At 41.4% G+C, this 13,146-nt stretch overlaps 1 protein-coding gene across 2 annotated transcripts in view; it reads right to left on the bottom strand.

Annotated features, from left to right (window-relative positions):
- cadm1b (cell adhesion molecule 1b) overlaps positions 1–13,146 on the bottom strand; it is a 164,290-nt gene that overhangs the window by 20,125 nt on the left and 131,019 nt on the right. For both annotated transcript variants that reach the window (XM_005739330.1, XM_005739329.1), the window contains exons 6-8: positions 11,010–11,168; positions 8,276–8,372; positions 7,830–8,002 (exon numbers count right to left, since the gene is read on the bottom strand). In XM_005739330.1, the coding sequence (XP_005739387.1) occupies positions 7,830–8,002; positions 8,276–8,372; positions 11,010–11,168 (429 nt within the window). The remainder of the gene's footprint in view (positions 1–7,829; positions 8,003–8,275; positions 8,373–11,009; positions 11,169–13,146) is intronic.

Here is a 13,146-nt window from a genome sequence, read left to right on the forward strand (position 1 = left end):
CCACAGGTGTCGTCACCTACAGCACCCTGGAAACCCAGAAAACTGAGCCTTGTAACAGTTTTATGAAAACATGTATTTTAACCTTTATCTTTTCCTAAACAAGTGCTAAAGTTTTTGTGCCTAAACTTAACTGAGCAGAACCAATGAAACAAGCAAAAGAGTAAGTAAGAGTAAATTTCAAACTTCAAACCAGACAAACTTAAAATGGTCCAAGCCAATCACATGGCAGTACCTCAATGTATTTAGGCATGCGTATATGGCGAAGGTGACCTGCTCAAGTTCAAACTGAACATCAAAAAGGGGAAGAAAGGTGACTTAAGTGACTTTGGTTGCTGGTGCCAGACGTGCCAGTCTGAGTATTTCATAAAATGCTAATCTACTGGGATCTCTAGTGTAAAGAAACAATAGCCCAAAAAAGAGAAAATAACCAGTGAGTGGCAGTTCTGTTGACGTCAATGCCAGAAGTCAAAGAAGACTGGTCACACGGCTTTAAGCTACTAACAGTAATTCAAATAACCCCTTGTTACAACAAAGATATGCAGAAGAACATCCCAGAATACTCAACCCCGAAGCAGATGGGCTACAGCAGCAGAAAATCACACTGGGTGCCAATCGTTTAAGCCAAGAACAGGAAAGAGAGCCGAAGATTCAGGCAAACTCATCAAAACTAGACAGCAGAAGATTGGAAAACATTGCCTGGTCTGATGAGTTTTGATATCTGCTGTACCACCTGCAGATGGTAGGGTCAGAATCTGGCATAAACAACACAAAAGCATGAATCCATCCTACCTTCTAGCAACAGTTCAGGCTGCTGCTGGTGGTGGTGTAATATTGTAGCGGGGTATCTTCTTGGCACACTTTGGGCCGCTCATTTAATGCCACAGCCTACCTGAGGCTATGCCGATCTTCTTATGGCTGCTTCAAGCAGCATAATGCAACATGCCACAGAGCTCAAATCATCTCAAAGTGGATTCTTGAACACAACAAATAATTCACGTTACTCATATTGCCCCCACAGTCTTCAGATCTCAGTCTGATGGAGCACCTTTAGGATGCGGCAGGCCAGAAATCTGCAGCGAAAGTGTGACGCCATCGTGTCTACATGGACCAAAATCTCTGAGGAATGTTCCCAACACCTCGTTGAACCTGGTCATGAAGAATTAAAGCAGATCTGACGACAAATGGAGTCCAACTTGGTAATGTGTACCTAATAAAGTGACCGTATTTAAAAACATTGTCCTTTTTCAGACATTTCACAAGTTAAGAATGATCGTTCATTTCACTAAAAACAACCTCATAGTGTTTCTACAGATAAGCCAAGAAATGAAAGTATTTAGCACACATCATCTGGGGATCATGAATAGGTGAATACCAAAACCCCATTAAGTAGTCGCTGAGCCCAAACAGTCATGTCACTATCATGGCTAAAAAGACAATAAAAAAGGCATTAACATTTCACTATACAGGGGTTGTTGTATTATATTTCATAATGACAAGCTATTATATTTCTTTATTTGTAAAAAAAAAAAAAAAAAATTCTAATTAAGTATGAATAATAATGCCTGGCAATCATGCAAAGGTATTACTATTTTCCACAGTCTCAATAATTGAGTCAGGCTGCAAATTAAAGCACTTTGGTGGTCTCCCGCTGCAGCACAGCAGAGCCCTGAGTTGCATCCCCTGCCCCACACTGTACTGATTAGGCCTGTCACTAACCCCCAAACAAAATAATCAAAAAGACAGAATGGAGGGCAATTCAGGTATGCAATAGTACTAAGGAGGGCTGAAAGCTTCCTCATCAGGGGAATATATGCCAGGCTCTGGTGCAGAGGGAAGATAGCACGACCCCTTGCTGTGGGAGAGTCACAGCAGGGGAAATTGGCTGGCTGTCTCCATGCCTTTACTGTCTGCACTCCATCAAAAGACAGCAGTGGGGGACCACACACTCCCAAACTAATGATAAAACATCAAGGACAGCATAATGTTGCCGCCGGGGATGGAGTGTATGGCAGAGGTGGTGCTGATGGTGGTAGGGTGTAGCATCGGGTATCAGGAAGAGATTCGGCTCTGACAGTATTTGAAAAGGGGGGTGGGCTAGATTTCTTTCCCTGTGACCGAAGGCAGTGTGATAGCTGAAATGTCAGTGTCTGGAAGAGGGAAATTGGCCATTCAGGGATGAGGGTCTTCACAAAGGCCGGGATAGGATGTGGCACATATAATATCCAGACGAACAAGAATTCTCCATGGGCAATTTCCAGGCTGAATGACTCTGGGCTCAGCATTATGAGGGCTGAAATATGAGTGTATTTTTGAGAGACCATATTTTCAGGGAGCATTTGTATCAGTGAAGAATTTGATATGAGAGAATTTAACCATAAAGTGAAACAATGTAGGAGAAATTGTTTATCTATGCCTGCTTACACCTGCCTGCCAACATGACGGCGTGGAATGTATTTTACTTGTTTCTTGTTTTCTCTGCTTACTTCTCTTAGTTAAAAGTGCCCTTTATATAAAGTTTTGCAGAGGTATTCTATAAAAACACACACAGAGAAAAAAAGCCTGTAAAAGAGGTTGCATCAATTTATCTAACGATTTCTCTTTTTTTTCTTATTGCGACGAAAAAAATCGGCAAGCTGTTGTGTTGAAACTCATTCCACACTGTGTTGCATGTTTCATAAAATCAGTGTGATTCACAAGGACACAGTTTCCCGACAGCCTTTCATAAGAACAAGGAGACCCACGAGCCCCGTCATGTTATGTCGAAACCCTGATAAACCCTAAATTCCCAGTGCTTGTGAAGCTTTGATTTATTTTTTATTTTTTTTGTCTGTAGAGGATTTTTTGGGTCAGGAAGTCAAGTGCGGGCTTAACCATGGTGGCAAAGTGAGGGTTGTTTTCCTGCCAACGGGCAGCATGTGTGAGTTATAGCATCAGGTCACCTCTATGAGAGAAAGGCCTCTCTCTGACCAGCTCTCCCTAACAACACACACCAGCCAGAGGGCACAATTCACAGCCTGTTGAAGGCACACCCTTGTGGAGAACCGCATGACAAGCCTCTTTTTCAGCCTTTCAACTGGCCACATACAATACGAGCACTACAATGGGGCTTGATTTGACGTGAATTTACATCGGCCTCACACCTGTCCCGGCTGTCACGCAGTGAAAGGTCATTAGTCTTTTTGAAATAGGAAGAGCCCGAAGGACTAGTGCTGGTAGAGGGTGGCAACAGGCTGAAACTGATAGACAATTCAGGCCCAGCTCTATCAATAATTTTACAAGCAAATATTTATCAAGTACAAAACAGCTCATTAAAAGAAAACTATTGGTTGCAATGCCCTTAGTTAAATAAAATACTTTTTTTTGCAACAGGCGTGTGATGGCTTTAGCAGGAGCTCGCAAATAGCAAAACAAAGCAAAACTGGCAGATAAGAGAGGGAAAATTGCATTTTACAACAGAAAAATATGAGCCTAATGCTAGCTGGCCAGATAAGAGGGGTGCACTGGTGGACAGTTGAAATTGCTGTTGTGCATTGCTGCTGGAAAGCTACGGAAAAAAATGGCACAAGGTTATCACGCAAAGAGCAATGCATGTTGCCGAGACACACATTAATTAAGCTACTGTTGCAAGCATGATTAGTCTGGGACAACAAACTCTCACGTGGACCACAACATGATTTTTTTCTGGCATTAAATCCTCCAGAAAACAGGAGTGGGAGTCGCAGATATAATTATATGCAGTTTGAGCACCTTTTACCAATCTCCTGTGTCTCATTACGGAGAGCTAAAGTCATGGAGCGTCCAACATTTGCACACCAGAGAAATGGTGTTTAATGGAAATTGGTAAAATATGTGGATAGGAAGTTACTAATTGAAGGAGTCATGGCCAAAGGCACAAACACTGACAACGCAGACACTGTAGCTTTTATTCGGGACCGGAGAACATTCGCTTCCCGTGGCTTTCAGTCATTCACGTAAGTGTTATGGGTGCAGAATGAATCAAATGATACATGAATTTAACAGCAGTAGACACGCATCATGCATGAGTTCCTAAATGCCCGCAGGCGATTCAGTCGAAACTTCTGAACTATTAGAATATTATATTACTTTCAAGATCTGTGATGGGGAGTCAAAAAATGCTTATGCCACTTGTTCAAAATCGGAGAGGATTTGATCCGAGAGAGTACAATAAATCTTTGATTCCGAGGAATCTTTACACAGCAATTAGAAATTTAGCCGTGGTAGCTTGAATAAGGCTGCCTTGAGTGAGCTATTTGCTGGCATATGCTGTCCTTTTGTTTGGAAGTGATCATTATAGGCCCATTGGGAACAAGCAGATGCCATCATCTGCCTGGCAGAGCACAAACCATGGGGCGGCAGAGTTATGGGAGTTACAGGAAATCTACGTCATGGTGACAAAGTCACGTGTGTCAGCTGGTGAAATAAACACATTAGTCCTCGAGCAACCTATGGAACTGCTGAATGTCAGACATACAGTGATGAGGAATTCTGTGTATGTTCCATTAACTGCGTGCAGGGAGACATTTTTATGTGACTGAAAATATTCCAGCAATGATAAAATGGAATACCAGCGCTTTTCTGAGTGCTTTGTGCCTCAGAGATTTGGATTAGCGACATCCTGCTGTGTTTGAAGCCCAGTTTAGAAGACATTCCTAACACCCCACATGGTTATTCTTCAGAAAATTCAAACCATCAATAGCACCTATGCAGTTTCAGCAATCAGGGGGGAGTCATTTCACAACTCTGTAATGCTTCCAGGTGTAGAAATTCAGTCTCAGGTTACTCTTACAAAGCCCCAGAAAACCATCATCCCTGCTCCAACAGTAGCTGTTTATTCTTCCTTAATTCCTCTAGAGTCTGACAGCTTTTTGCATCCTCTGCACAAGACCTTGTCCCTCCATTAAAATCCTTTTCAATGCTTGCCCTACAATTGGTGAAATGGTGTTGACGTGAAGGCCATTACAAACACATTTACTTTCACAAATGCACATCTTTCAGCAACTGCCATAAACATCTGCTCATCAGCTAGACAAAAAAAAAAAAAAAAGAACTGTTACATTGCTGGTTTTTGACACACAGTTCATGGCTGTCAACATGACCTAAGCAAGCAGACTGAGTAATAATCAAAACAATATCACCAGCAGGAAACCTGCAATCAGCTCTTGCACAAAATCCACAAAAAGCCAATTTTGAACAACAGAGCCTTTCTCATTCGACTCTGCAGCTTTGCGCATGTTAGGCTTAAATGTGAGTGTTGATTTTGGAGGCCAAATTTAACAAACTGCATCAACCCAGCATGGTTTGGATGGTTTTAAAACCAAGCTGTCCTGTTTCTTTCTGGGTTTTTAATTCGGAGAGAGAGACGATTGGTTCACTTTAAAAACACATAGTTGATATTATTCTATATGCAGCGTGACTCCTCATACCAGTATCGGTGAAAGGAATACAAGTGCTATGACCACAACAAAATGTTTACTGCCACACAAATTGGATATAAAGCATATACATACAAGAAATTACAGTAAAATAATGATAAACATACAGCTTTAAATTAATTTTTTATACAGCTTAAAGGGTAACTCATTGACTTAGTGCCTTTTCCTTCACTTTAACAGTTTAAGCTGTATAATTGACCATGACTGGCATCCAGACTAGATTCGGTGTTACAAAATCCTGCCAGTGAGTACACGCCTGAAACTGCGAATTTTAAGTTTCTTTCCACCCAAAGAAACATCCCCCCTGCACAGGATAAAAGAGAAAACAGCCTCCAGGTTTAAAGGGACAAGCAAACCACAATCTCATCTGAACATCAAGAATCATTTTGATTCCAGCCCCTGACATTTGTTTAAAGCAAAGACTTACATGCAACCGGCAATAGGTTATGAGTCTTAGGTAAAAAGAAAGAAAATCTATTTGAGGTAACGCAAACATGTATTTTTGTTTATATTTCCTGAGAGCCTAAACAACAGATTCTCATTCCTGGTCTTGTGTATGGTCACTGGCAGACAATGCTGTTGGCACACAGGCAGGAACAAATTGAAACTTGGGAGTGAAATACAAAATGCTTCTCTAAACAGCAGGGAGCAAGCACTCCAAGGAGAGAAAGCTAAACCCACCAACAATGGCTGCACCTGCTGAAAATTTATTTTCCCCTTATCCACATCACCCCTGCCAGCCACCAAAAATAGGAAATTAAGGTCCAAGTAGTGTGTACTTCACTGACATCAAGTTACGAGATTTCTAAATGATGAAGTCCGCGGTGCTTTGTGCAACTTCAAACAGCTACCTCCTGCTGTTCCCCCCTCGGGGATTCAAGTGCAAGTGCCTGATGCCTTTAAACAGTTGTATGGAGAAATAAAAATGTTTTCAGAATTATGTGCAATTGCATCCAAGTAAAATTTACTGGCAACGGCAAAAGTAGTCGAGTTAGTCATTAAATCCCTATGTTTAGATTTTGTTTTGTGTTCCATTTGGTTGTTTTGTTGAGGATTGTACTGTGTTTAAAAGAAAACAAGAAAAACACAAAAACTCCAATTAGTGTGAAAAGGCTGACAGGCATGTTAAGCTAAGAAGAAAATGAGGCCTCAGTGAAGAGAGGTTAACCAAGAGGAGCAAACTGTCTGTGAAATTTAAAGTCAAGTCCTGGGAGAGATGGTCCCTCAATTGCCCTTTACTGGATGGCTGGAGAACACATTGAAATTCCAACCACTTCGACGTAAGTCAACAGCACCACGGCCGATCTTGATCACAGAAAATGAAGTAATAGCCAATATAGTGCATAGTGTTACGCAGTGCTCTTAGGAATATGGTACTGTTTGTGCATGAGTGTGACAATGCATGTCTGTATAATCCTTGTCTCCACTGGTGGTAACGGAAGGTGCATATTTCTGATAACATTTCTAAATGCATCACAGTCTGATAGCATATTTCTGCACAAAGCAAGGTGGCGTCTATTTCCAGACACGGTGCAGACTTTAAAAAAGCGATAACCTTACAAGGAGATACAAAAAACTGCATTAAATTAAAGATGGAAATGAATCAATAAGTGTTTAGTAGGCTCGGCATCAACAGGCATTGACATCAAGGCTAAAAGAAGTGACCTACTCAGAAACTTTTCTTTATCTTTGCTAATTGCTCAACGATAACAACTCAGACATTCTAGGAATGCAATGCTAAATTAGTCAAGTACCTTCTTAAAAGTGTCTGTGTCCTTTATCAGTGAGCAAAACCAGACAATGAATGATAAGCAATTCCACAGAACGGAGGAAGAACTACAAAACACAAAAAAACCCCCACATTTGAATAGTTACATTTGGGCCACACATTCAGGGGAGGTAAGTATAATGTGATATAACATATAGCTGCTTCTGGGTTTCTACTGGGTCTGATTTATTTGCTGCTGCTTCAAAAATAATAATATACCATAACACATCTCTCTATTTGGGTTTTTGACATCCCAGTGTAATGCCAACAGCCACGTTATCCATCCCTTTGTACTCCACATACTTCAGAGTCATCATACATTGATGATACAGCTACAGCTAAAATCTTCAACATGAATTCAAAGCCCTGTGGATTTGTCAGCTGCCGCCACCTTTTAAACTTCCTATTTCTCTAAATAACGGCTAACGTACATCTATGCTTGAAAAGTGGCTGCTTGTATGTACACAGTGTGCCATCACTGTAACACAAAATCATAACCACCAAAGCTGCCGAAGGTCTTTAAGTCTATAAGCTTTTCATAGGAATGATGAGAATCGATGGAGGTATTTAAAATAATAGTGTAAAAAGGAATAAAGTATAACATCTACCATGTACATAGAGGATGTAGTCGACATAAGCCTCTCCTACAGCATTGGACGCCACACAGCGGTAGGTGCCATTGTAGGACTTGTTGAGGTTCTCGATGTAGAGATCAGAGCCAGTGACCACAGCATGAGGCGGCACATCCTCATCTACTCTCAGCCAGTTAATCTGATGGGGACTGGAGAGCACAAATACCACACACATCACTCAGCCTCCGTATATCCATCGTAGAAATCTGAAATAAAGGTCAAATCTGAGAATCTGAGAAGGGCCATTGGCAGGCCCTGTCTAATGATGTAGTTTATACAGCATGCTAACAACTGGTAACATTTAAATGGTACACTGAAATGTAAAGGTTAAGAGGGTATTTGGACTGGCGGGGAAAATAATATACAGTGGAAAATAGAAAATGAAACAGAAGTCTCAAGCACTGAAATGCATCCATACTCACTGTGGCTTTCCTTCAGCGATACATGTCAAATCCAGATTGTCACCCTCTCTGGTTAAACCTTCAGGATATGTCACCACGATCTTTACTTCTGGTTTATCTGGAAGTTAAAGAGATCAGTATTTACAATGCTTCAGTGATGTAAGCTATAATCCAGCTGACTTTCTTTCTCATACTTGCAGCTAAAGGGTGTGTCAAATGATTATTGGACTCTAAAGCGAGAAACAGACTTCTAAATGACAGAAAAACAGTCAATAACGAAACATAGAAGAGTATGAAATGATTATAGATGTGCTCACTAGACATCCAGTCCGTCTGCAGTACCTTATAGTAAAATGGCTTTTCCCCCCCCTTCCTCTTATCAATGCTAGCCAAAGATTGCCAAAATGTCAAGCGGTTGCAGTCAAGCTTTCTCTTTTTCCTTGAAAGGTCAGACAAAACAGTTATCTTCTGAAAAAAAATTAATATTCTGCACAGACTACAAAAGGGTACCTTAACCTTTCTTTGATGTTTAACAGCGTAAGGCCGTGTGCATTACCTCTTCAATCAATTCACCATTTAAAGAACACCTAAACATCACTGATACCTGAGCAGAAACGTTTTCCCTTATGATTGCTGTACCTCTCAGGCCAAGGCACCATTACACTCTAAGAAACACCAGCTGTACGATAAAGCAGTCAAATACATGCGACACATCTACGGCATGAAGGTCTGAGGATACTACAAGTCTTTCTAAGACCGTATCAACTGCAAGTTATTTATTCCTGTGTGCGCACAGTTCATGCAAGAGTCGTGCAATATGGCAGTGTAATCTACATCGCAGCATGGCGCAAGATCTACACCTGAACACGCTCAGCTATAACGCTGGGTTCAAGAGTCTGTTACTTCTTGCCACTCTGTCTTGCAAGTTTCCAGAGATGTAAAAGGAAAGTGTTTATTATATATTACATGTTTATTTGTGGGTTTTGCATAGTTTGCACTTCCTTTGGAGAGATCTGGAAAAAGGAGGATGTACAGTCATGTGAAAAAGAATGTTTTTCACAGGACTCTATGCAAAACTAAATATACCCTATGATGCAATACGTTGTAGAACCACTTTTCGCTACAACAAGTTGAAGTAAGTTTTATCAGCCTCTCACTTTGTTGTGGAAGAATTTTGGCCAAGTTGCTTTGGTTTATTGAGGTTTGTGAGCATTTTTTTTAAGCATAGCTCTCTTAATGTCTCACCCCAGCATTTCTGTTTTATGACCCATTTTCACCAAGCTTTGACTCTACAATTATTTGGTATAAAGGACAGTGGCTGCAAAGCTCCCAAATCATCAACCCTCCACCACCATGCTTGACAGTTGCTACGAACTGTTTGTGCTGATATGCCGAGCCTAGTTTTCGCCAAAGGCTTTGCTGTGCTCTCTTAATTGCCCCTTGGGGATAAATAAAGTCTTTCTGATTCTGATTCTGTGCTTTATGGCCAGATATCTCCACTTTGGTCTCGTCTGTCCAAACAAGATTATTCCAGAAGCCTTGCGGTTTGCTCAGATGCAACTTTGCGAATCGTATTTTTAGCGAGAAGAGGCTTTCTCTTGGCAACCCTTCCAAACGAGACATATTTGCTCAGTCTTATTTTTAAAAAAGCAGTCATGAACTTTAACATCTAAAATGCTAACTGAGGCCTGTAGAGTCTGAGATGTCACTGTTGTTTTAATGTCCACTCACTTGAAGATTATGGCACTGTGTCGAGTCAACACACACCCACATACAAAAGTGCTAATGATCAGTTAATCAAGTGCTTCATGTTAGCATCACCTGCCTGCTGTTTCCTATGAAAGCTGTAAGGGTGTACTTAGTAGTTAACATTCTTTTTACACTGCTGTTGTTCACCGTGCAGTCAACCATAACGGCCCTTCCAGGTGGCTTCTGTCTGTGTTTACTTTCAAACTCCAACACAAACATTTATGGCTAAGATTACCCACAGAACTCCAGATTAAGTGTACTAGGCTCATAATCACATTGACTTATATTATCTTATTAACCCTTTCCATTCATACAGGTGCCTTTACTGAGATTAGCCTGTGTGTGTTACTAAAAATGCACTTTGTCATCATCTTTTGAAGGCTGAAGGAATTATTATTATTATGCTTTAATTGTTTTTGCTGTTTAGAACAGGTTCAAAAGATCATTGTTTCCCAGGTAGTAGTTTCTGCCCAATTTACAACTTTGACTAGGCGGACTCACTCTGGCCTGGTGATGCGGAGACTTGTGCTTGTACTTGTATTTCAGAATTTTCCCAAGTGTCTATTATCAATACAGCCCAAGGTTGTTCATTTTGTCCTCACAGTTGTAAGGATTTGAAAAATCAATACAGCCAAATTCTGTGCCCACTGCTCAACTGTGACAAAATAACCAACACTGTGGTGGATTCTAACTCTGGTAGAGGTATAAATATGCTTCTAGTAACTCTAAAAGAACCCTGTCAGTGCTCTTGCTTATCTGGCTGTGTAGGTTCTCTTATTCTTACATGTAGTATTTTTTACTTACTTTTTTTGCAATCAGAATCAAGTGTTACACCTGAACCATCTTAGGTGTGAAGTGAAATGAAGGACATCTGATATCAATGGCCCAGCCTCACTAATAAGCAGTTAACCCCTCAACTATCCCAGAAAAGAAACAGTTCCCGACACTGTCTGTGGGGCCTCGGTCTAGTTCTAGGCTTGAAAAGACTGAGTTTTGGGTCACTCACAAAGTACTTCCAAGTGTCTTTGAGCCAGGAGGTCCTTTACAGCTGGGTGGTCAATGATGCAGTCCACTGGCATTCCATCATCCTCCTTGGTGACAGAAAATCTTACCCGGCTGGTAACAGTAAACATCCTGTCATACGTCTCCTCAACTGTTGTTTCACCTGGAAAACCATCACAGGGATGACAGGAAGAGAAAGTTAATGGCGAAACAGGTCAAAAACAAATCTGAACTCCTGCAGCAGCAGCAGCAGTCTGCACTGGCTTTAATGAGCAAATAGTCAAAGCTATTAAGAGAGCATTACCTGTCAAAGAGGACTACTTTCAGATGGCATTTACATTTAATTTATGATTCAGTGATGTGGTGCCCAGGCGAGACTTTAGGGGATTCAAAGAGTCCGAAGGCCTTCGATTCTGACGAGAGCAGCGAGGAGCGGCTGGGTCATATCCAGCCTGATAATGAAGGCTGCTGCTGCTCGAGGGTTGAGCATTGTTGGGGCTAACCCTGCAGTAATCTGCTGCCCACTAGGCCCTAGGCTGTCAGAAGGGCATTCATTTAGAGAGCATTACAATGCCACAGGGGCATTGCATTAGCTGCAGTGCTGAGTGTGATGGTTTACTCGCACTTAATGAAGTGAGGAAATAATTACAGCCCCACACTGACCTGCAGCACACTTCCATTTCAGCCTTGTCACAGGGGAGCTGTGCCGGACTCAGTGAGGGCAAAACACTGTTGTTCCACAGTTGATGATCACCAATACACATATATGCGGCCTCTTGATGGATATTAACCCCATGTAACATATACGCACCAACCCAAGACCTGCCTACATAAAATTTAAAGTACTGGGAGCAGTAAGTGGTCAATGCACTTGTGGGCATTAAATTTGACCACACCGCCAGCTGCAATGAGGAAACAGGCAGTCGAAAAAGTGCACTGACCATTTGAAAAGGGTAAGTAAGTAATAACAGTAATAACAGCAGGAATACAGTGTCAGCGTGAAGAGGCTGCATTAAAAAAAAAGGGTTTCATCTAAACAACAGCAATCTTGCTAGCCTGCACAAAAATGCATAAAAGTGTTGCAGCATGTGTTTGTGCCCTGCAGTGGGTAAAGGTGAAGGTTCTTTGATTAATCATGTGTACTACTACATCTCAGCGTCCATGTGGACATGCTCACTCTATTTTAGACCACTCAACTGATCTGGTCTTAAAAGACATCTGATTAGAACCTGATATCAGAGCCAAGAGGAGGTGCAGGAGTCTCATTCCCTTGCAGACCACTTGAATTACAATATGCTGCAGAGTTTTAGTGGGTTTTTGGTCCAGTGATGCCAAAAGCATGGTGCCTACTCCAGCTTAATTATGCCATTTAACTTCACTCGAAAAAGCACCACAACAGCAGTAAATGAGTTTATCCCAAACATCTTTAGTTAAAGTTGAGTCCTGTGATCAGTGGGTACTTGTTCCTTTCCAAATAAGAGCAAAAAAAAAAAAGTCAATTAAGAGCCGTATTGTCACCATACAATCACAAGGTCAATGAGGGCATTTCCAAGCACACCTGCCAGGAGCAGCGCCCTGCGCGCCAAAGAGTTGGGTGAAGTGGAGTGTAAACTGAAGAGATGCGGTGATTAGCCATTTTTCTCTCGGCCAGTCGCACTAATTGCCTCATAAAATCACAGTGAAGCATTTAGAGCGTGCGATAACAACAATCACGGCAGTTTACGTTATGTTTGTGTCGAATAAAATGTTGGTTTGCAATCTCTGACAGGGTGTACAATATCAATTTGAGGCATGTCAAATCGTAAATAGAAAGGTGCATACAGTATGAGAGAAGATGCTTTAAAAACATAACAACCTTGTCCTGGCCAAAGAAAAGTGTGTCTCTATGTGTGAGAGTTTGCGTGTGTGTGTTTTCAAGCTTCATTCAAAACTCACTTACAAAATTGGCTGGTGTATCCTGTGTCACACCATGTCGTATTGTGGATGGTTGGTGTGTGGCCATGGGTCGTAGCAACAGTCACACTGTGAGATTTTGTTTTATTTTGTTTTTAAATTCTGGCACTCTGGTGCCTTGGTGGAAAAAATCAACTTGGCCAGTAGCAGACACAGGCTCTCACAGATCTCACAGGCTACCAACATTT

This window comes from Pundamilia nyererei, unplaced genomic scaffold, assembly GCF_000239375.1.
Source record: "Pundamilia nyererei isolate P.nyererei 1_Seehausen unplaced genomic scaffold, PunNye1.0 scaffold00091, whole genome shotgun sequence".
Taxonomy (NCBI): Eukaryota; Metazoa; Chordata; class Actinopteri; order Cichliformes; family Cichlidae; genus Pundamilia; species Pundamilia nyererei.